Raw genomic sequence first — 24,262 nt, 5'->3', positions numbered from 1 at the left:
AGGGGATGGAGAAAAGAGTTGAGATCACTTGGGAACCTTTTTTGCTTGTTTTTTAAAACAATATACTTGGAGGAATGAAAACTTGAGCTCAAARGGAAGTAGAAGAGAGGTCTTTGAAATGTCAGTAATTCAAGTTGCAGATTCTATGCCAAAAAAAAAGGGGGGTTTTAAAACTAGACTAATAGTGGTAAGTTTTGTCAAATTCATGTTTTCCACATTTCCTCCAGAAATCTCAGAGTTAATTTTTCTGTTTGACTTGCTTTAGTTTTCTGATGAAACCATTAAAATAACAATTTGACAATAGGAATCTTTCCTGTTTGTGAAGCTTAAAAAAACAGGCAAAGCATGAGCTAGCATTGACTCTATTGTCTGAAGTGTGTCTGTCATGCAAAAGTCACAAATGAGTCCTCTGTGTTTTTTGGTAGACACCTTGCTGACCCATCATGACACTTGAGATAATAATGAAAATTTAACAAAAGGGAAAGGAATGGCCTRTGTTCAGGGCTCTGGTTTTGCATGGAGAGACCTGTGTATGTATTTCGCACCATCTCTTTATCCTTAGGCAAGCAAGAACAGCTTTAGAGCACAGCTGAGTAGGGAAAAAGTTGCATGTGAGGCCATGAGGTCCTATGAATAGACAAGTATCGGGAGTTCCTGCCAGAAATTAAGCTAAGTTAATGATCTGGCAAACCATGTAGGCCTGAATCCTCACATGAGGCTTTTGTACACTGTTTTAAAACACTGTTGACATCTCCAGAACAGCTATTCAACCACCACTCTGCTCCACCCCTGGGCCTGGATGCCTGATGTAGACTGGTTTAGGCTGGGGGCCAGACAGCCAAGTTATGGATGTCTTTGTTCTGCATTTAATATAGCTCTGTACTTCCTGTCTAAGAATGAGATACTCCCTGCCTTAGATGGCTGTTGATTAAAACTGATGAGGTGCTTGAATGCTGTGATAATGGTTGTCACTTAGGTTCTTCGTGTGGATGGACAGGGCTGCTGGAGTTGTGCAGCCTTTTGGAAARCAAGAAGAAAATGCAAAAGTATTTTTTAGGATGGTCATGCCCCAGAGGAGGCTCTTTAAAAAACTGATTACTGGAATGGCTCTTATGCTGTTTTCATAGATGATAGTCTCTTCTCAAAATGAATGACTTCRAAAAGAAAAATAAATAAAAAGAAATAAARTTTTCAGAAAGTGTGTAGTATGTACTTTTTAAAAAGTTTATTCTGGCAAATGAAGTTACACTCTTCCCTTATGAACTTTAATGAGAGCTTTCTATGGCTTCAGGGTCATTAAAATAGACCTATTCTCATATTTATGGTGTTTCACCTCCTTCCACCCTCACCCCACCCACCCAACTGCTATTTTTGTAATACAACACAGAAGCAGAGTTTTCGTCCCTGGAGCCTTTGCTGTGCCATTGTGTGTAGAGATAGAAGTTCATTTGTGAATGGACAAAGTTTGGCTCTTGTGTCCTGTCCAGATGTTGGCTTTTCTCTGGGAAGCATTSAAGGTAGTGAGGTTGGGGACTGCCTGAGGAAGATCTTGAACTTTGTTGAATATAAGCTATGTTGTTGGTCTGCCCATACAAGTTGTATGTCATTGAGGATGTGGTTGCTTTTTAACAGTATTACCCAGTTTGGGAAATCTAAAACAAGATGCTTAGAGTGTTAATGTCTATATGTAGAGTATAAAGTAGCCCTCTAAAGGATATGAAGGAGCAAAGTGAAATGAAAGGTTCTTGATGACAGAAGCACAATTCAGGGACCTACGTGGGGAGAGGTTGTGATGTGGCATTCCTTCCTTGAGGAAGTGGCMCATGGTGGTACTTGCTGCATGTGTTCCATGTGCTCGCGGATGCTTTCATCTGCCGGGGGAGGAGGACAGCCTGCCAACCCTAATCTTCTACTGCCCACCCTGCCTYCTGTCCATCCCAGAAATAGCCCTGTGCACCAGGACCTTGTGCATCAGGACTGTTTCCTCTGCGGCGATGTTAGCAGTGAGCCTGGTGGCCCACGTCCAGAGCAAATAGCAGAGCATGGCTATTCCAGCATCCTCACTGTTTTGCTGTCCTAAACAACKGGCTACTTCGCCTGTACCTAGGGCCAGCGCTGGAGAGATGCAAAAAGCTGGCTGCCAGTGGGAAGTCTTAGCACCTGCATCAGGCTGACAAAGTCCTGACCAGTGTGCATCTGACTAAGGAATGTTTTTGGTAGGGGGCAAGGAGGGCAGGGTGAGATTTGCTTATTTTCTGTCTTTTCATTATTTGGTTTTCTTGGCTGTTCCTATGCATATGTAAACATTTCCTCCCTGTGTTGCCGTGCCTTTGTTGTTTCCCCTGGTGAACTGATGTGGCTATTGTTGAACAATGATGATTTCTTTTCCCTTCTTCATTTTATTTTCAAGTATGAAGTGAGGTGAATTAATGTGTGGGAGGTGGAACTGGGTGGGGGGARAATGCCAGAGGCAAGAAGTGTTTCCCCTGGGCTGAAGGGGAGGATCTCTGCTGATCTTGCTGAAGTTTTCTCTACTGGTTGTACTGTTCCTGTGCCAAGGAGAGATGGACCCAGACCAAAGCACATCAGGTACTTAGGCTTTGTGTGTGAGGGAGATGGTTAGAGCCGAAGCTGGATTTCCCCAGCTGGCCGTTCATTTGGTAATGATGGTAACCGAGRCTCTCAGTCTGATTGCTGGGAGGAAGGGTTTTGGATCTATATCCACACCTCAGAGATTTGGCTGCAGCACTAACTGAGGTCATTCAACGAAGAGGAGTTTGCTCGTATCTTGTTTCTCGCTCCTCTGCCTCCTTCCTCCCGCAGCAGCCCTTGATGCGTTAAGTAGGCTGTTGAAACCAGAACGATGTGGATGATGTAACTGCCCAACACATGTGTTAGGAGAGCTCTGTGAATCTCATCAGCTAGGGCGCTTGAACGTGCCCTCTCTTTAACGCTGACTCCTGTTCCTCCTGTGGCCCCTCACAGCCTTTTTAGCCCTCGCTTCTTTGCAGAAAYGGGATTAGCTCCTGACACTGCGCACAGAGCACTTTTAGGCCTTCTGAGTCTCTGCTAGTGCTTATTGCCATTCTAGAAAAGTGATTCCACTTGAAGTGTARACTATTACCTGCAGTTCAGTCCTAACCAAAGCTTTTAGGTAGTTGGAAAGAGCAATAATTCACTTGACCAAGCCACTGTATATAATTCATATCACATRTATTTGTGTGTAATAATAACGAAGAAAATTGCTTTTTCAATGGAGTAGCATTTCAACAGTTCTGCAACAACAAGTGTTGTATAGGGTTTTTCTGTGTAAAACAAATAGCTAGATCTGTTAATCCTGAGCATTAATATCTGTTATCATTGCATAATCAAAGGTGCTTTCATGTGAATGACAGATTATCCAAGAACTCTCAAAATTTTTTATATTTTCTGTTCGTTTTTAAATTCAATACCAAATCTTTTTATCATATAYTATCATGATGTATCGTGGAAATGAGACTATGAGCTCACCCAGTAATTTTCAGCTCTGTGTGCAGTGCAGATCAAGTTGATTGTGAGATATGTGATATCATCTTCCCATTATTTTTCAAAGAATCAAATTAAGAAGACTAATATGGCCTGGCACGTGCATGGTGACAGCTATCCCTTCTTCTGAAAAGCAAGAGATGCTGCACAGGACAGGGCTGTGGGGAGGATGAGCCGTGATGACAAAGGTATGTTTTTAGTAGGCCATTTTTTAATCGGGGTTAAAGCCTACCATTGACTCTTATAGGTGATTAGCTGAAAGGGTCTGATAGTGTAAAGATTTACATTRCTTTGATGTATTTATCTAGTCCTTGGGAACCAGCAGATTGCAGCTGAGACATTTTTTCCTCTGTTGACTTAAAGAAAAGTACGGTAAAGCCTGCTTTTGCTGCTGTTTTAGCTGCTCTCTGCCCTTTTGCCCACAGCAGTTTGTAATTGAGTCTAACGAGGAGCACAGGCCTATTATAGGACTTTCTTCAGCAGATGCACAGTTGCAGGACCTGGGTGAGTTTATTTTTCCATTTTTGTGGTAATAAATGCTGTATGGTGATGCTGGACTAGTTTTTTTCTACAGCCTGTCCCTTCAGACTGTTTCAATTCATCTCTCATCTCATAAAATACTAGAGATCCCACCAGATGAGCCAGGGGCTCATGTGGTCAGAAGYTCTTTTTCTCTAGTTAGAAGAAAAACTTCAGCAACTGAGTGGTACAGACCCAGATTTAATGGCTAAAGTTCAGAAAATTTGAGAAGCCAATCAAGCAGGGGTGAAATGAATGCAAGAGCAAACTGCAGCAGCCCACCATCAAAACTTAAGCCTCTAATGTATAACATGTGTTCCTTCTTTCATTTGTCTACTTTACAAGAGCTAATACACAGTATTTGCAAGGTTCACAAGGGGGCTTTTCTCCCCCTAGGCTATTAGCTACAGTAATGGCTTATTGAGAAAGTTAGACTTTCTCCCAGTTGGGGAAAAAATGATCCTAAAGGAGGGAGGGAGTGGGGAAGAGGAGAAAAGTGAACATTTTGTTTAAACTAACTTAACAGTGCAGTGCCAAAGGAAATGAATCAGATGAGAGTGATTTTTTGTGAGTGTATATATGTTTTACTCTAAGAAAACAAAGAGGYTTAAAACCTGGCCTCCCAAAACTCACAGGGGCAATGTTTAATTTTGAATGGCGGTGTGGTGGGCTTGTGGTCATGATTCAGTTGCTAAGGGTGGAGAAAGATATTTCCAGGAGCACAAAGGGCRGTTAGTTAGGTTTCCAGCTATTATAGTCTCTCGGAAGTACTTCCCAGGGTTACTTTGGGGGGAAAAACAAAACAACCTCTCTTCTTATCTTTTTCTTCTATGGAAAATGAGGCCATTTRCACCTGATAGTGTGTTGTCATTTTGTCCTCGGCACTTGGTGCAGCTCCCTGATTCMTCTGTGCTGTGGGGTGAGTCCAGCTCTGGGAAGTCTTAAAACTGCTCTAAGATGAGTCAGACCAAAGAGCTGTAAAGGACCATTTAGCATGTAGGGACTTCTAGAAAACTCTAAATAAACCCCTTGCTTTCTTGGACTTACCCTTTTTTGATGAGGTGCGGGAAGGCTTCCTTCCTCTTGGTTTCCTGCTTCAGCGAGATCCTGAGTTGATCATGTAGACAAAACAGAATAGGAGGATGTGCCCTGCTGCAGTGCACCTTGGAGCAGTTTGTCTATGTATAGTCTGTAGGGTATTAATATCCTTTTGTGGGCAGATTGTTCATGTGGCTTTGTATGTACTTCCGAGATGTCTTGGCCTTTCTGAGGGCAATTTCCTGGAACAAGCCCTGTGTGGACTTTGACCAATACATGGTTGCTATCCAGTAAGACTGCTGGATAAGAGGGGTATCTAATCCTGTCCTTTCACAGAAGGCCTGACAAACGTTTCATGCCTCCTCTGGTGTATTTTCAGTGCCTTAAGTGTGTGCTGGTGCTGAGCTGGAAGTACTCGTATTTGCCCGCTCCATTAGTATGTATGAATAATTGACCATCTCTTAAAATATTTTGAGACATCAGCTTTTTTCTCTACTTTGAAACTTCCCCATTCCCTTAGTTCCAAGTACACTGACATTGTTTAGTGGGCTTTCTGTGTCTCTCCAGTTGTCCAGTTCAGTTATTCATGATCAGTGATAGCAGTCTACGGGTGAAGTTTTGGACTTCTGTAGTCTGTATCCTACTTGCTTCTCTGCACGTAGTATTTCCTGTTGCCCTGGTTTTAAGCCTTCTAAACAGCTTAAATGCTGCTTTCAAAGTGAGCCATTTTTATCTCTTCTATTGCATATTTAGAATGGAGAGTGTTTGCCTTGGTATAGTACTTTGACTAACTGACCAGACACTGGTTATCTACAAGCACACACGGAGAYCAAAGGGAGAGACACTTCTTTTTCAGTACTGGACATTGCCACTCATAGCAATTTTGTCTTTATCTCAACCTAACATCAGGGAGCAGCCCAAGGAGGGCTGCTGCAAAGAGGGAATGTGCTGGCAATGGAGGGTGACCCCAGTGTGGGCTGGGTTGGGCCCTCACTGCTAAGGGGCAGGCTCAAAGTTCCTGCTGGTTGGGGTGGCTCCATCAATCACTCCAAACAAGATGAGGTAACAAGTCAGAGCTGGGCTCATCCGGGAGAGTCCAGACAGGGAGCAGCACTGGAGACAAGGATACCTATTGCAGAAATACAAGGTTTAGGAGATGGGGCAGAAATGAGTCTGGAGGTAGATCTGGGGCCCTACAAAAAGGCCAAATGGTGAGCTGGACACAGGCACACTAACACCAGGCTCCAAAAAGGACAAAGGCCTCAGGGCTGAGCTTAAATGGGGCTCTGGGACCCCTGGGAAGGGGTGGGAGGCAGGGTGGGAGTTGCCTTTTGGGCCAGGTGGGGCCATTAAGGCTTATTGATGCCCTTGAGGTCCTAACAGGCAGGACCTTGTTAATACAGTGCCGTGGCGGAGGGCCTTTCTTTCTTTCTTTCTTTCTTTCTTTCTTTCTTTCTTTCTTTACTAGTCAACATACTGTCACAAAGGCAAAGTTTGTGTACATATATATATATATATATATATATATATATATATTTAAAGAGCAAATTACATTTTCCCTTAGTAAATGGCCTGCTATCTAAAAACTGACAGTAAAAAATACATTAGTCAAAAACTGGCAAAAATGATATGCCAATGAACTGTTGGGGATAAAAAACAAAACAGAAAGATAATGTGAGTAATTGGCTGGTCTTTTTGTAGGAGGACTGACATTTATCAGAACTGTGGCCCAGTGAGATGAGCCAATCTTGCTAACAGAAGTTCTGAATGTGCCTTGCTCTTCCAAAATACACAACTTTRGGAAATTTGAGAATGAGAAATTCCAAGAACTGCATTATATGATTCTTAGCTGTCTGTCCATTGCCCTATTCTTATCATGTTCTCATAGTTTTTCTTTTCGATCTACTGTTGTAAAAGTTGTTTACCAAAGCATCAATTCTGTTATCAAGTAAGTAATGCCTCAGAAAGTTAATAATGTCTCCTCATTTGAAAGGTTATTTCTCTTCAAAATTTTCTCTTCTTCTTTTAGCTTCAAAATCTAAGTGAAAGCATCTGACAAACACATAACAATGTTAGGTCTTCTGAAATGCTGCCCATGAACTTGTGTACTCTTCTGTTCTAGCCTAACAGAAATGTAAAGAATCAAAGCAGGGCCTTCATCTTCTTAATGAGGAATTCTCTGTTTGTGAAGGGATTTGCTACTGCCTAGGGTTGGATCTCATTATAAAGTCTTAAGTCCAGGCCTACCAGACATTTTGGAGGAAGGAGGAGAAGAAGAGATTACAAAGATTCGAACACTGTATCCTATCTCACAATAGAGCTTTAGAGTTGTTTGACTGATTATATAGGAAAGGGTGCCTATTAAAAATACATGTAAAAAAAAGTGAATGTGAATCTTCTTTGAAAACTCATGCTGAATGTAAATCAAAACTAAAGTTCCTCTCTGCTGTCAGCTTTACCACTCCAGTCACAATTAAGAATGTTCAGCCATATTTCTGGTTCAAGCAGAGTTAGGAAATGCTGCAAATCTTGGGTTTTTCTGAAAACTTCCAGCCCCAAATCGCACATACAAGCAGTTTATATGAGATGAGTTATTCTTCAGCTTGTGCTACAAGTCTTGGAGGATCTGTGGACTCATTCTAAAAGGCCCATGAAAGATAATTATCAACAGGCTTAAACACCCTAAACAACTTGCACTTTCACTGAAAAAAGTATGAGGATCCACAAATACAAGAAAGTTTCAAACTATTACTTTAAATAACTTTAGGCATGTCTATAAGGAACTCATTATGCCTTAAGTTTATCCTCTCAGCCATAACTTACATATGGGAAACAGCAGTAGAACTAACCAAGCCTTCTTTCTTGTCATGCACTCCTGAGCCAATTCTCTAGTGTTTAATGATTGTAGTCTTTCCCTCAGTGAGGCCCTAGTTCCCCCYTCCCCAACCCCTCTATATAAGCATTGACTTTAATATTTCTGTTGCTCTATAAAACCTGTTTGAAATTAGCCAGGAAGTTCAAAAGTAATTGAAGGTGAGGGGAGTGTGCATGCACACACACACATACCTGTATTAATCAGTTGCTTAAGCTTCATTTCCTTAGGAAATAAAACTAGCAACCCAAGAAACCAAAACTAAAACCTAGGTATTTTTTCAAACAGCTGTGGAAGCAGATATTGAATGATGAATTAAGCAGTCTTTGATACTTTTTTCCCCCAAATTGTCATATATTAGCAAACTACATACCATAAATGTACGATGTTGTATGACCTTTTCACAGATGAATGAATGTCTGTGATTTGAAGGATTGTTTATTGGAGAACGGATGGATAGGAGGGAATAGATCAGAACCCTCCTTTGCTAATAGTGCTGAAAACTGTCATTTGCCACGTCAATTCATGATTTGTGTACCTGCTCAAAGCTTTCATCCAGTTGCCTTTTCAGACTGAATTATCCGAATACTATGCTTCAAGGCAATGAATGAGACTGAGAACTGAAATGACCTTAATTACCCAGTCTCCTTACAAGCTCTGATTTAATGTTCAAACTTGCCATCACGCTAGGTTATGTTGTTTAGAAACACCTTATTAATGYGTTTGTTGCTAATAGAGCCACAGAACTGAGATCATCTCAGTAAAAACTTATTTTTTGCTATCTTTCTCATGCCTGAATGCATATGTAGGTAAAAGACAATCTTGGCCCATTTGWATGTAGTTTAATAGAAGTTTTGATGGAAAAACTAATAATTAAAGATATTTACTTCTTGCTTTTTGTAACACATATTACTGATGGGATTAGAGCTTCTGCAATGCTTATTTCTACAAAAGATATAAACTTTTCCTGTGTTTAYGAGGTTGTCAGTGGAAAGATTCTTAAGTTCCAGAGGATGCTCTCTGGTCATTTCTGATGAGAGAGTGGCCTGAACTGCAGAAATCCACCAATCGGTCAATGAACAGCTGTTTCAAATGTTTTCATATAACAATTTATATAAAAAAAGCTTTTGTTTTTCTTCCAACGTGAAGCCATAACGGACACTAAAATCTCATAAGTTGTGGTCAGTGGAGCTCTCATCCTCTGGCTGGCTCTGCAAGCAGTAAATATTTAAGACATGCAAAGAACATGTATCAATTACTGTTTTAGTCACTCTACTTGCTCATTATAGATATGCCCATAGTATAAAACAAGGCCAAAGATTGTGTTTTACTTCTGGTACTGCAGCTATATGAAGTTTGCAATGAGCTGCCTAGTGCCAAATTCAGCTTAAACAAACAAACTCTTGTGCAGTTTCCCTTCTCACTATAATCTGTTACTATTTGAATGGCAATAGCAAAAGTTCTACAAGGACCAAAGGTGAAATTAATCTGTTCTGCTGTTATGTACATTCAGGTGAGATGAACATGTGCGTCCTAGAGTACCTAACTCTCCCCATTAACTACAAAGGGTGAACCCAGAGCAGAYAGCTCTGGTATGGCTAAAATGAATTCCACCCTGGGGGATAGTCTTGGAGACCAATACTCCCACTTTGGTTTGGTCCCTCGAATAAAAGACCCTTTTCTCTTTGATTCAAGAGAAGCAGGCTTGGATCTCGCTTTGTGGGGGCTCTAATGTTGTCCATCAGTGGGGAAATTTGAGGAGGCAAATGACCACAGTTCATCAACAACTCTTTTTTTACATCATGTTTCTGATCAGCGGGTGTGCTTCTCCTGATGAGCTGCAAATGTGTACTTAATATCGTATTAGCTATTAACTCCCAAAGTCAACATTTTCCCTGGTAAGATCAGAACACTTCAAACATTACTCTGCAGTGAGGGAGAAAAAAAAAAGGGGGGTAATATTTATTCAGTGTTAAAGAACCTTTATTTAAACACTTATAGATACTTTTATGATGCTGTATGGCTTTCCTAAAATATTGATTAAATGTGATGAATGCATATATATATATATATATTTAAAATATTTTAGATATATATTTATATTTCATTTTCCTCAAGAAAATAAAGCTCTTTCAAATGTCAGGAGAAAATATTTCTACACTTTTTAACCAAATGAAGGTCTGGGCTTTTAATACCCTGTTATTAGGTCTTTAGGTTATTAGTGGTAGAGAATACTCTTTTGAATGCTCCCTGGCTTTCATGCCTATGGAATACACAGAACAGTGAATCTTAAATGCTTTCTGTAGTTGTCAGGCTGTTCATCTGCTTGTGAGGAAGAATTAAAGCATCCTTTGGTGTGGCACTCCTCTCATTCCCTCTTTGAGAATGAAATCATTTGTGCGAGAGTTTTGCCATAGCAGCTCTGCCGGGGCTGTTGACCATTAAGTTTTGTAACACTCAAATTCCTATTTCTTTGGATTTATGCTTGTATGGTTATGAAGTTCAGYAGGCAGGATGCACTTTACCTATCCAGCCTGGCTGACGATGCAGGGATCCTTGGGACAATAACAATTACAGTTACTTTCTTTGGTGATATTCCTGTTGTAGTTGGGGGGCAAGGAGCCTGATCCAAAGCCCTTTTAAACTGATGGAAGTTTTTCTTCGGACCTCACTGAAAAGTGAATTAGACTTCTAAGCAAACAGCAGCAATCAGCTGTTTTAATACTGCAGGAGAGGTTAGTTATGAGCAAATGGTGTTTCATCAAATTCCACCCTAGCAGCAAATCCTTATATTCCTACAGGAACATGAAGCTTGAGCTTGGTGTGCGGCACAATTGGTAGGTTGAGACCCCTCACAGAGACATTTAGAAGTCTACCATACGTTTTTGTCAGGATCTTGGATAATTTAATACGAAAGAAGAGGAGGGCAGGTCTGATGGTACTGTAAAACCTAAGCTGATATGTCCCAAATGGTGGATCTAGGCCCCAGCTGGGCTCTGCAGTAATTTAAGGGACTCCAAAGCGTGCAGGTCACACCTACGCTATCTACAGCGGGTTTGCAGCATTCCTGGCCGCATGTGACATGTCACTGACCGCTTGTTTTTTCTAGTACAACTGTTCTTAATAATATACTGTAAAAGAGACATCCCCTCCCCCCCGGATCTGGGTGCTAATTTTTGACACAGACCATTTCAAGTTATGGGACATTTGTTACAATTTTGGAAGCAGCAAACTAGAGTGCAGGGGTACGAGTCAGTGGCTGGAACAGCGTATCGTTCATGGGGTGGGAGAAGAAAGCACAACCTTTTTCAGSCAGCTTTGCTGCCAGTGAATCACTTGGCTACCCTTTAAATGTCTGCAGTAGCTCCTTTCTTTCACAGTAGAAACAGGGAGAACAGGCTTTAATTGCTGGCTGCAAATACTTAAACTGGCCAGAAAATTGCTAACTACCTTTCATTGCTGGTAGGAGCTCTGCATTTAGAGGGTTGGGAAGTGAGTGTGAGCGCTCAGGATTTGTGTCTACTTCTTCTCTCTGTCCCTCCCAGAGCTGGGCTGCTGCTGCAGGTGGGTCGCATCAAGGCAGCTGAGCCAGAGGTGGGTTGCTGTGCCTGAAAGCCTGAGAAAGGACAACCCATGCTGTTTGTTAACTTGACCCAGCAGGCAAAAACAGGCTGTTGTTTTTGGAAAGAGCCTTGATGAGAAACTAATAGCTGAGGGAAAGATCATTCAGCTAGATAAAGTGGGAAATTATAAACCACATCAAGTAGTGTAAAAAGATAAGAATGCTTCCCAAGACACTTGTGTGTTTTGAGTGAAACAAAATTAAATCTGTCTCAAGAGAGAAAAAGGGGATATTTCTAGGAACTCAGTAATGTAATGCAATAATTACATGTAAAATGTGCTCGCATGCTGTGTGAAGGTCTTTAATTTAAAAGATTATTACATAATTGATGGATTTTATAAGGATGTTACTGATAGTCTAGTATAAATCAACCACTGACCCATTAGACTTTCTAATAAATACTCATTGATATTTCTATAAATCAGTTAATTCAGTGGTTAAAACACTAATTAAGACACTAGAAGGTATATATTGTTTCTAAATTCAATAATATAGATTGAAAGGGAAAGTGTGATTCTACTCCTGTCTGCAATTACTTTACACTGGAGTTGCTCCATTTCTTGAAATGCAACTACTGCTGATTTATTCATGTAAGGAGAACTAGGCTGTAGGCTTAGGACTGTGGTATTTCTTTGGGTATGCTGGGTAGTATAGTATAAATATTATGTAATACAGTAAAGACAACAGATTCTATTATAATGGGTGGCATGAAGGTGCAGCTCTTAGATAGCTCTTCCTTTGGCTTTAGTGAAGACTTAGTAATAAATGATGCTTTGTCTCTCTGTGATACCGCTATTTTTGGCRCACTTCTAACTATTTAGAGTGCCAGCCTATGAAAATATATAGCTGAGACTCATCTGTGAACAACTGGTGAATGCCATACAGTCACTGAGGCTTGCTTTGAGAGCCTCTTTCCACTCATGTTTTAATTCGTTTCTGTAAAAGCCTCCCAAAATAGATCTGAGTAAAAGGAAAGCCAAGAGAAGATGAATCCAGAGAATGATGTGCTTGCACTGTTTGCGTGTATGATAGTGTCTGCAATTTAAAGCAGCCCTGTGGCTTCTCTAAATTGTGGGAAGAACTTTTCAGTTCAGCTTTCAGCCCACCCTAGAAATGCTTTTGGTCAGAAATTCTCCCTAGTGTCCCCATTGACCTTCTCTTTTCATGCTCCCAATTTCCACACTAACCTAGTGTATCTGTGGATTTAGTGTTGCTGAAAGGTGGGCTGCTGACAGCTCTGGAAGTGTGCGCTAAATGTACATCCAGGCATGAACACTGGAGGCCCCTTAATTGTGCTGGCTCAGTCCTGACCTGCCGGGTGGACTCCCATGGCAGCAGGCCGCCGCTGATTCTTATTTAAACCTTGCCCTTGCTGGGGCCTCTAACAAAACCACTAATCAGTACCACTTGTAAAGGCTTATTCTGTTGTGTATCAACAAGTCTGACTACCAGCTCCTTCACAGCAGCTCCAGGGCAGCTGTTGGTGATAAGAACTTGATGCTGCTACAGAGCTGAGCTACATTTGAGCTGTGACTTCAGTGTGAAGATGCAGATACCAACTGAACGTCAAGTTTCTCCAGAAGAAAAGTTAGTTCACAGAAACCCAGCAAAATGACCAAAACAAAAAGACAAGAAAATACTGAATTCTGTGTGACTCCTTGAAGAKATCTGGACAGAGAAGAAGAGAAAGTCTGCTACCACCTATCTTGCTGGTTTAACTTTGAGGCTGTCTTCAGGCCATCTCTCTCAAGACTGAAATAAAGAGATGCTCTGTATTGGGCACAGCAGTGCTAGAGAAGTGTTGATGGGAAAAGTATATTCAAAGTGTTTCAGCTAAGTGCCTGAAACAAAGAAAATATATGATGAACTAGAAGAGGGGTAAGAGTAGTAAAATGTAAAAAACAAAACAAATGGAAGTTGAAGAACTCCATCCTCAAATGTTATTTTATACAATCTTGGGTCCCATCTGTTTTAGGAGTATGRAGTACCCCTGAGTCCAGTTCTACTACTCTTCAGGGATTTTTCCCAACTGTATGGAGGCTTCTCAGCTGATGGGCTTTGTGCTTTCCATCCTAGTAGTTTCCCTAACAACTAGATCTAATGCACAAGGCTATTTCCAAAGGTGATGCAGTTCCTSCAGGCCACAGATTTGAGTTCTTTGCTAATGTCTACAAACATACCAGACCTATTTTAAATAAATATAAAAATGTTTTTTTATTATTATTATTTTTCCACTGGATGTAGTTGCTGTTTCAAAACCCTCACTGTGATTCAATATTGTGGTGGTAAACCAGGCTTTGTGCAATCTGAAGGGGCAGATACATAGCTATGTGGAGAACAGGTGACAGTGGGGGGTAGAGGGAAAGGGYAGAAATTTGGAATAAATACCCAAATGGAGCTTTCAATGGGGTAAGCTTAGTGCTTATGGAGAAAACAAATTAAACTTAGATTTGACTTTCACTGCCTTAATATTATTTTGATGAGAGCTTAAAGGCAAGATGAAAAGGCTTTAACATTCAMGCAGTTCTTTTCTGTAGTTCATTTGCTCTTTATTCAACAATATTCTTTCTTTGCACCCACATCACTTAACAGAGGTCAAGTCAAGAAAGAACAGAATTGTAGAAATAATTGAAAAGCACTCCACTGAGGAATAACAACAAGGGAATTTTTTCTGCCTTGTAGCCAAGACAGAGCTAAGTAATTATTTGTTAGAGCTAGGGATCAACATAYGAGCACTAAGGAAAGAAATTGCATGTTTTCTTTGAGGCTCCCACCTGCTATGTTTCCACTATCTCTGGGCAATAATGAAGAGAAGAAAAAGTAGCGAAGTCATGTTCTCATATTCCCCCATCCATCTGGCTGAAGGCTGAATTTTAGCAACAGCTGACAACTCTTTCTTATTGCTTCCACTTGGTATGTACCTGCTGGTCACAAAATCTGAAAATGCAGWTGTGTTGTCTTTATTACCTGTGGATTATTCTTGTTCAGTTCCTTTCTCACATGTGTTATGTGGCATCCATCGCTGCCGGTACAGGGTGGAAGCTGGGGCTGAGATGAGATGTGTTGCAGTTTTTACTCTGTCTGCTGGAGCTGGTCAGCACATATTCTGTAGATCTTCCTGTTGGAAAATGCCTTTTTGATGAAAACCAAATTCTTTGTGTCTAATGTTGTTTTTGTAAGAATTTCTGATCACAGGAAGAGGTGGAGAGAGAGCAGACCAACTAGAAATTTGTCTTCTAGAGAAATGCTTAATGATTCAGGTGAAGTTGTATCTCAGAACCTTCTGTCCAGTGCTGCTAAGTAGGTGACGCTCAGCAAAGGCAAAAGAAATGGGACAAGCCCTCCTTTCCCTTGTATGCTTTCCTACTTTCTGGCAAGCTGTTGTTGAGGGGCTTCCTGAGCYGGAGGTTGTGTCTGGGTCACTGTGTTCAACAAGCACTGATGGATTGATTCTTTCTTAACTTGTACAAAGTTTCCTTAAAATTCATTAAATGGAATATTTTATATATTTATATATCATCATAAATGTAATAAAATGGTCCTGGTTTGGAGAGGTATAGAATCTCAACATTGTTTAGAGCTAGAGGATAATTCTGGCTGACTTTAGCAGAGTTACTTGCCTGGTCAATATATGAGAGGTATTGAAAGTCAAGCTTGCTATGTCTTTTYWTTTATTTATTTATTTATTTTTTAATCTGCCTTACTTGAGGTGAATGAAATAAATGTTTATAGCAACATGTTACCCCAAACACTGCTCATACAGATCTCTTTAAGAAAGGTATTTCTTAAATGTAATGTAAATACTGTGTATTTATACTTGTGTTTTACTACATATAAGATGAAGTTTAGATAAAATTCAGGTTCTTACTTGTTCTGAAGACTTAATTCCAGTCTCTGTATCAATGACTCCTGTGTCTGCTCTCCTGAATCCAGGTATTATGTAGGTGAGATTACGGTCTTGTATTTCTATTCGTTTTTGCCCAATTATTCCTCTAGTAATGGTAATGTATAAGAAAAAAAGTGAAGTCATTTGTTCCTGCCTCTCTACTTTTCAGCTATATAGAGCATCTGTTGCTTCCTTTGGGAGACTMTTTTGTGCTCCAGTAGGTTTGTTGTTGCCTTTGGTGATTTAGAATTCTTTCCCTGTTACCTCCAAAACAGCATCTAGTCCTGAYCCCCAACTACATTTTCCTGAGTGTCAAGATACAAGACTTTGATAGTATTTCTCTTCATTAACACTGGTACAGGAGAAAGTGGAATTCAGATCTTGCCATCTTAAAAAAGGAGCTTTCCTTGAGAAAATAAATACAATGCTTCTGTAATCAGTGTCTCTCAGCTGGAAAGGACAGGGGTTTCCATAACTGGTTGGAGCAATGGCCTGTTGAACTTGGGCCGTGGCCTCGGAGAGTGGCCTCTCCCAGCTGTTGCAGAGGTAGGTGGGAGAGACCCTGCAGGAGGCAGTGATGAAGGAAACTGTCCTCAGGGAAAGCTCCTGCCTGCTGGTTAGCTGAAGGTTGGCTACCTGCTTGGATGTGAGGTGAAGTGAGCACTTATCTTGAGCACTTGAAGTGAGCACTTATCCCTTCTGTTCTTAACAGGATATTTATTTCACTTCAATATTGTTGTCTAGATAGCTGTTCCTATATACTGTTCATATACCCTGTGGTGGTGGGCTTCATATTGTGCATCAGATCTTAAATTTGCTGTGAGTTTTCCATTCTCCTACTACGTTTATATCACTTTTGTAGTGAACTCAAAGGCTAAGGTACAATATTAACACTAACTTCCAAACGTCTTCCAAAGTCCCTGTTGTAACGATCAAGGTACTAAGCTGATCTCTATTTTAAATTAATTGACAGAGGATATAAATCTAAACAATGTTGACTTGACAAGTGACAAGAAGACTATGAATGAATCCTCTGAGTAGTGTAGATATCAGGGAATTCTCTGAATGCTGGGAAAGCTTACAACGTGTCCTGTAGGTTTTTAAGGCTTTTTCCAGACTTAAGACGAGAAGCTGATCGAAGGGGCAAAAAAAAAGGAGCGTTCACTTGGGAGCTCCTTCTCGGGAAAAGAAAAAATCTGAGGCTTTTTATTATGCTCATTGGTGAAACTTTTGTCCCTATTCCTAGAGGAGAGAAGATCACCTCACCCCTAAACATTCAAGTCTTTGCAAGTCAAAARTAACCATCTCTGACTAGATGCCTTACAGTAGGCTTGTAAGTTTTTTGGAGACTTGACATGCTGCGTATCTCCCTGCCTTTTCCTACTCCTCTTCTGTGTCATTCTTTCAGCCGTTAGTGCTCATTYTGGGTCCAATTAGTCATCCTCCTGCAGTTGGTAGCATTCTCTGCTGCAAGGTAGTAGGTATGATTTGTCACAGGAAAATACAGCATTGCACAATATACCTTTAGGTAGCTGAGGTGCTCTTCAGAGTCTTTCTGATTTCTACTGTGATGCCCTGAGCCCCAAGGAAAGTGGCTGTGTATATACATGACATATTAGTAGGTACTTAATAAGCAGTTATTGGGACCCAGCTATGTCCAAGCAGTGTTCTTATAATTTTTGTTTGTGTGTGTGTGTATGTGTGTGTGTGAAACCCTTACAGAACTACTTTGCGTAATTGTCTCCCTTTACTCAGTGTTTCTCTGCCARTCCTAGACCTAAGAAGCCCCAAATACAGAGCTTTATGTGGAACAGAGATTTAACATGAAGGGTATAAAGTAACTTTCAGGCAAAAAGTGAAGCAATACAAATTCCTATAGCATAACTAACACACTTACTGTCATCATGACTGATGCCMAAAACATACAGTAAGAAAAAAAAGATGGAGCATTGAAAGATCTCGGCTGTCGTTAGAAGCTACGTGACTAACGAGGACCACGTGAGCAATAGGYTGTTTAACTGAAGCTGCTTGCTTGCTCTGAAGCCTTGTTCTGTTCCTGGCCCCTTCACTCAGGGCCTGTGAGTCACTTCCTCCCTTCCCTGAAGAGAAACACTAGCAAAGAACATCCTAAGGGTCCATGTTTATTGACTTTCAGGGACTTTCAGAGCAAAATTGTTCCACATACCAGCAAAGATTTTTTTTTTTTCTAACTGCTGACTCTGTGGATTCTCCCTGGTAGTTGRAAGTCAAACTGTTTTGTTTTTTTGTTTTATTTTGKTTTTTTCTTCTCTAATTTAGATCTGGTTGAGGATCTGAAAGCCCCAGGCCAAATGCTCCTCTCAGAAACACAGTGAGTGCCTCATTTCTTGGAGGCCCTGCTTCTGGTGCCAGTGAATGGTGCATGACAGCTCTGCGCTGGTGCACCCGCACCAAGAGCAAAGGGGGGTTTGCAGCTATCTCTTCCTATGGGGTGCACTTTGACTTGAACGTTTGGAGGATGGGGTTTGGTTGTGATGTTGGGTGAGCAACTTGGGAAGACAATACGCACCCTCACCGTGACTTTCAAGCACACTCTGYCCACACCCTGTAAAACAGTGACTTATCCTCAGTCAGCTGGTGAAGTTGAAAAGCTGKATGCCAGATCTCTCTCTAGGACAGAGTCCTCCAGACATCAGTTCATGCTGTCTCAAAGTTGTTCTAAGTTATCTTAAGGGTCAAACATCTCTTTGGGTGTCCTGAACTTTCAGAAAATGCAATGTAGACCTAAATTCTGCGGTCTTCCTGCAGAACAGAGGTRTCGACTCCTCTCCTCTGCTTCAGCCTCTTGAGCAGCTTTCCTTCCCTCTCCCCATGAGCATGCTGTCTTCAGTCTGTGAACCTGTAGCAAGGGTCTTTCTGCGAAGTGCCTGGTGCTCAGTGCATACCATCGCCTGTGAGGTTGTATCACTTCCACAGCGACCAACTGATGTTGGTAGAGGATGAGTTTATGACTTCACTTCAGGAGCAAGCAGATAGAGAAAGTGGTGTGTGAGAAAGAGGTGCTTCTGAGGAGCTTCCTCGTCAACCCCACTTCCAGCCCTGGGATTACAGGTGCTTGCTGGCAAAATGAAATTGCCTGGGAGGAAGCAGCTCTGCACAGGCAGAGGAGCAGGGCTCTTGCAATTCCTYGGCCCCAAATAGCTGCTCTGTGCCAGGCAGCCTGCTCGAAGCCCRCCAGCGCTTTAGTTCGGATCAGCGCTATTGCGTGTTGCCTGCTGGGGACTGAGTGTCCCCCGAGCGCAGAGGTGCCCGCTTTAAACCTCACACTCTGAGGCTCTGCGAAGCTCTGAGGTTTCGGAGGCGCCTCTCCCCTTAACTGAGCAACCACCAAGATGTGAAATCGTCCTTTCGCATGAGGGCAAAATGCAAAATCTGAGAGTGTGTTGCCCTAAGAAAAGATCACTGTGTGCTTCGCAGTATTGCTGGCGGTTAAATAGTTTCTCGGTCTGATTCACCAGCGCGCTCAGGCTGTTCTTTAGTGCTCCGGCTGTTCAAAACAGCTTTATACCACATCAAGTAACAACTGGGAAATATCTCCGAGAGCTGGAGGATCTGACGCCTAGTAAGATTGCCCTAGTAGCTCCCACGTCATTCAGGTCTCCAGGCAGTTGGCATCGGGGATGTACCCGGAGAAGATTCAACGTCAGCGATCTTCTCCTCAGGGTTTCCAGCACCGTGAGTGGTGTTTTCGGCCTGCAAGATGTGCTCAGAGTTTGCTCAGGGATTGATTGGGTTCTCAGCTGGACTTTATAATTAAAAATGTTCTTAAAAAACAAAATCACTCTTCTCTTCTGGACTTCTGTTGAATCTTCCTTGTATGGGTTAAAGAATGAGGATAATTTTTTTTAACTAAATCTACAGGATTCCATTTTAAACTGTGATAACTAACGGTCAAAAATGAACTAACGCCCTATGTTTGAAACCAGTTTAGAGTTGTATATGTTTTTTCACTTTCAGTATGTATTCTCAAAACATTTAAAAATACAAATGCATTATCATAATGACTGCACTAAGTTTCTGCACAATGCTAATGAGTAGGGTTAAATTTGGTTTACAAGGTTGAGGCAGTCAGTAATGCATGGAAATAGAAGCCAGGCATTCTAAGTCTTTTTTTTTTTTCTGTTTGTTTGTTCTTTTTTCTGTTCTAACAGCTCCGCTTTTAACTATAAATTTTTAAACACACTATCTAGTTAATGCAAATAACATTCCTCATATGTAATGAGGTTYACATCAAGCAAAACAAGCAAAAGGAACACGTAACAGGTTATGGCATGGCTAAGGCCATTATAATATTGGAAGACTAGATAGTCTTAACATTAATGGCAATGTGCATCATACATCTAGTAAAATAAGTGATCCTCCCACTGGGAAAAATATTTTTTAAGCAGCAATATAAAACAACCCTATTTTCATAATTTAGCATTTTCCTCCCAGACTACAAACAAACAAACAAACAAACAAAAAAAAACCCCAAACCCTCAATAAAATTGGGAGACTATCACTTAGAATACTGTTTATTAGTTTCTAGAACCAGTCAATAACACCATTCTTCTGCTCATAAAGTTCAATAAATGACTTCTTTTAGACAGAAAGGATCTTAAATTTTGACCAAGATGCATGACTGGAAAAGGCTTTAGTAAACTAAAATCTGGAAGAGAAGTGATGTTTTATTCTTAATGGAGAGAAAATTGYGCTGTCTTCATGCCTTAATTTTGAGCTTTGCAATACTTCATTGGATATGACATTGAAGAATAATCATACCTTTCACTCTGCCCATGTTTTTGCAACAAAGGAAGAAGGTGGTATGTAAGCATCATAGCTGTAACCTCCAACTTCTCTAGCAGCCAGAGAAGTATCTATTCCTATTGCTCAAATTGGTAAACTGAGGCACAACCTGTTCTGAGCTCTACAGCAATGGTGTGACCCTGCTGAGATGCACCCAGCAATAGTTTGAGCAAGCTAGCTCCACAGTGAGAAGGCTTTGAGTCGGGCTGTTTTCTGCTGTAATGTCTAGGCCACATACACTCTCTTTAACACATAGCACACCTGATCTGAAATTGTTCTCTTGTCCATTATTATTACTATTATTTTGTGTGCATACAAAAAAGCCTCATTCTTTTGCTTTTAATATTCATATTTGTAGTCCTTATTTTATTTCACCTTAGTGGTAATATAATCCCTGGACTAGTAAAAACTCCAGAGAGTTTCTGACCTTTAGAAAACCACATTCAAAGATCACTCAACCTTGTCTATTTTGGGGGAGAAACCAGCTTTCCTAAACAACACCTAGTGCTCTGTATGTGTGTGTGTGTGTGTGTGTGTGTAGTTTGTTTATTAAGTAGGTTCTGAATAAATGCTATTCAGACTGAGCGTTAAATCCCTTTCTGTATTTTAATTCACTCAAAACCTCATTATTTTAACACAAGTCTAGATCTTACTGGGGCCAACAAGGTCCTAGTATTTGGGATTTTTAGTGTGCTTGCCACTCATCCAAAATTGACTATTTTTTATCCCTTTGAAAGCCTTGATCCCAATTCCAGCTGCTCTGTTCCTGTACAGGGAGCAGGAGGTGAGAGTTGAGAGGACAAGAGCTGTTGTTAAGCTGTCTTCTGTGGTTTCCATATCTGGGGGCAGCTGGGAGCTTGTACGCCTCATAGCATATCAAAGAGTAATTTCAAAGCTGATTTCTGTTCAGCTTTCTATGTGCCTGTGGGTTTTTGGAAGCAGATAAGTCACATAAGCATAATATATTCAGCCACAGTCCTTCTCTGCTTGTCCCCTTGGCAATCCATTTTGCCTGCCCACCTTTCTCCTGGTGGCTAGCGAGGAGCAAAGCGTTATGATGGGACTACGGACATAACTGAGAACTGGGCCTGGTATCGTCCATACCTGCAAAAGAGCAGTAGAGAGAAATGGGACATAATTTGGAGGTCCTAAATGCTGTCAGACTGGCTAAGACTGTTCATTAGAGGTAAGAGATCTCATCTTGTGGGTGATTTTSGGCAGGTATCAAATCTCTACCACAGGCAGCCTTTAAAGGTATGCTGCAGGTCTGGCTCTGTGAAGACACATTTGCTGTTTCCTGGGCAGARTGTTCCTGCTGGGTAGAGCAAAACTCAAGCTTTTAGAGTTCACAGTGGCAATTTYGGCTGTCTGAAATTTCACTGTCGAACACCCAAGGATTACTGCCACCTKTTTTTGTCAATTAAAGTTTGATTTGAAGTGTTTTCACATGTAGAGAAAACCAACATTTGTAGTTATCTGGAGGACACTGAGTTATYCAGTCCATCATTTATTGGGATAGCATGCAACTATAGTAAACAGTGCAGGGCCATATTGCCTTAAAATGCTGAAGACCTGGTGTTCACCTCCCTTCTCCTTTTACTGTTGAAATGATTTCGAAACCTAACCAAAAGGGGAACATTAAGGAATCCAGTGGTTTGTCAGAGCATCTCTGTCACAGGACAGGGTTTTTACTGAGAAGAGGTTTGTGATTGTGGAAATTGTGGATAATTTCTTGAATGTGTTCTTTGATTTTATGTCTCTGTTCTGAGTGCCTCTGTTTTTGGGCACCAAYGGGGTAATACGTGGGATGTCATGGCATGGAAACAGCTTGCAGGTGCTGCTTGCTATAAGGTGGAGCTAAAAGACTGCAGCAAACCAAGCCCCTGTTGCCCTAGACTGATCACCCCAGATATGAGACCATGCTGGGCATGCTGGTGGCAATACAAACCAAGATTTGAAGTTTGCTCTTGGGCAAAGGCCCTATGCAATATCTGTGTGCTTCTGAAYGGGCTTAAGCTCAAGTTTTCAAGGCTTGGGTGCTCTATAGGTCTGAAAGTGGCAWAAGCAGTTTCTGGGGCATGACATCTATCCAACTAGCAAGGATAGTTAAAGCTTGGCCTATGGGGCTTCCTTAATACTCTGTTCTCCTTAAGTCCAAAATTCATGTCAGCTACCTCATAATCAYGGATCATTACACAGTTTGATTGAATAAAAATTAAAATTTGTTAACAAGCAGTGTTGGTAAGAAGATAATATACCTGTATATGCCTACTGAAAAAATAAATGCTACATGGATGTAGCGATACACATATAATTAGATAAAACCTTAAAATTGCCTATCACCACCTTGAATATAGCTAGCAGGAAAACATGCCAGACTACTTCTCCAGAAGTGCTGYTGAGCTGAACTGAAAAATGCATTCCTCTCAGCTTCATAGAAGAGTTTGTCCCTCAGCCAAACCAGGATTTTCAACCTACCTCTATGTCCTTTCCCTGAGTGACTTCTGTAACTGTGGAACCAGTCCCTTAGCTGGTATGAAACGTGCCTACTCTGCTGCCCTGCAGTCCTTGCCTTTGTTATTTCCTTTGATGTTGTCCTTAATCTAGAATAAATCCTTGAGACTGGCAAATGTAGTTGCTTTTCATATATGGAGGAAAATCATGAACCCAGTCATAATTAACACCCAGCATGTTGCTTTACTATTGTATAGCTCACTAGCCTGCTCAGATCCTACATTGATGGGAAAACATATTAGGAGTGGAAGAAATAAAAGTGAAATAAATGATACATGAGTAAAACCTGCATGTATTTTRAGGGAAACAGTAGCAATACTGTGTGATTAGAAAATCTAATAGTAGAATTAAATTGTTGAAAGAAAGTGTTTAAATACACTGCAGTGTTGAGGGAAATCCAAACAAATGTCCATGCCCGTGTTACTCCTTAAATACTTTCCAGACTTGTTTTTAATGATTTTTTTTTTTTTAATCTCCCATGGTCATTATGAATATAGTGAAATATGGAGCCATTTCTCTCCTATTGTGCTGTGTGTCTGAAATTTGCCAGCCAAGATGTGGCTTGTGATGTATGTTGGCATTTGATTTCCACTTTGATAATGATGCAACTTGCTTTGCTTGATGAGTACCTCACGGATGTATGTTTATTTATTGCTGTTTCAGAAGTTACAAACGAGGTTGCATGCTGACCAAGTCACGCTGGAACAAGTACAAGGGGAGAACCAGCGCCGGACTCGGCAAGCTGCTRGTCTGAAAGTTGCATTTAGGACACTGCAGAAAATGGTGAGATCAATACAAGAATCGCAAGGGCTGTTTGACTGTCTGAGGTTTGGAAGCAGGTTAAACCCCTACTTGATATTATACAGCTGAGGTCTTGTACGGGCACGTTTTCTTCTGCCTGCTTCAGAACATAATTCGTTGTGTGACTAACATCATAAWGCTATTTACTTGAATGCATTGTGAAAAGATAACTTAGTGTTCTCAATCATGCACACTTTTGGAAAGCTTCCAAATGCAACATTGCCGTAACTGTCTTTCAGTGCTGAACATAGAATAATCCAGAAGAAAGCTGGGAAACTACTGTGGGGTTTTGTTTTGTTTTTGTTTTTAAAGGAGTTGAATCTTAATACAATTTTATTCTTTAAAGTGAGATATTGCACAATAACTTAAAATACAGGAGGTACTTGACCTTTTCACGGCTGGAGGAGGGGAAAAGCTTTTGTTATAGGCAATAAAATATCCTCCACTCTTTATGAATACTGTTTCAATGAATTGCATTCTGGTGCATWTCACAGGTAATTATATATATGTTATATCATAACCTTTGCAACCATTATAGCTAAAGTTTCAGGAAGCACTTATGGCTACTTGCAGTTTTGACACCTCCTGACAAATATGAGCTACAAAATGCGTCAAGCCTGGTTGTGTTACATTAAGTGCTAGTAGTTTTCAAAAAAAAAAA

General features: G+C 40.9%; 1 protein-coding gene across 1 annotated transcript in view; it reads left to right on the top strand.

The window, feature by feature from the left end:
• Positions 1–6,036: 6,036 nt before the first annotated feature.
• Positions 6,037–24,262, top strand: part of LMNTD1 (lamin tail domain containing 1) — a 178,908-nt gene continuing 160,682 nt past the window's right edge. Inside the window, exon 1 of the mRNA XM_085324405.1 lies at positions 6,037–6,293. Coding sequence (XP_085180531.1) covers positions 6,037–6,293 — 257 coding nt within the window. The remainder of the gene's footprint in view (positions 6,294–24,262) is intronic.

Source organism: Rhea americana, unplaced genomic scaffold, assembly GCF_003343005.1.
Source record: "Rhea americana isolate MKP2758 unplaced genomic scaffold, rheAme1 scaffold_91, whole genome shotgun sequence".
Taxonomy (NCBI): Eukaryota; Metazoa; Chordata; class Aves; order Rheiformes; family Rheidae; genus Rhea; species Rhea americana.
Note: the sequence above shows the minus strand (reverse complement) of the source record. Positions and strands in the feature narration are given on the sequence as shown.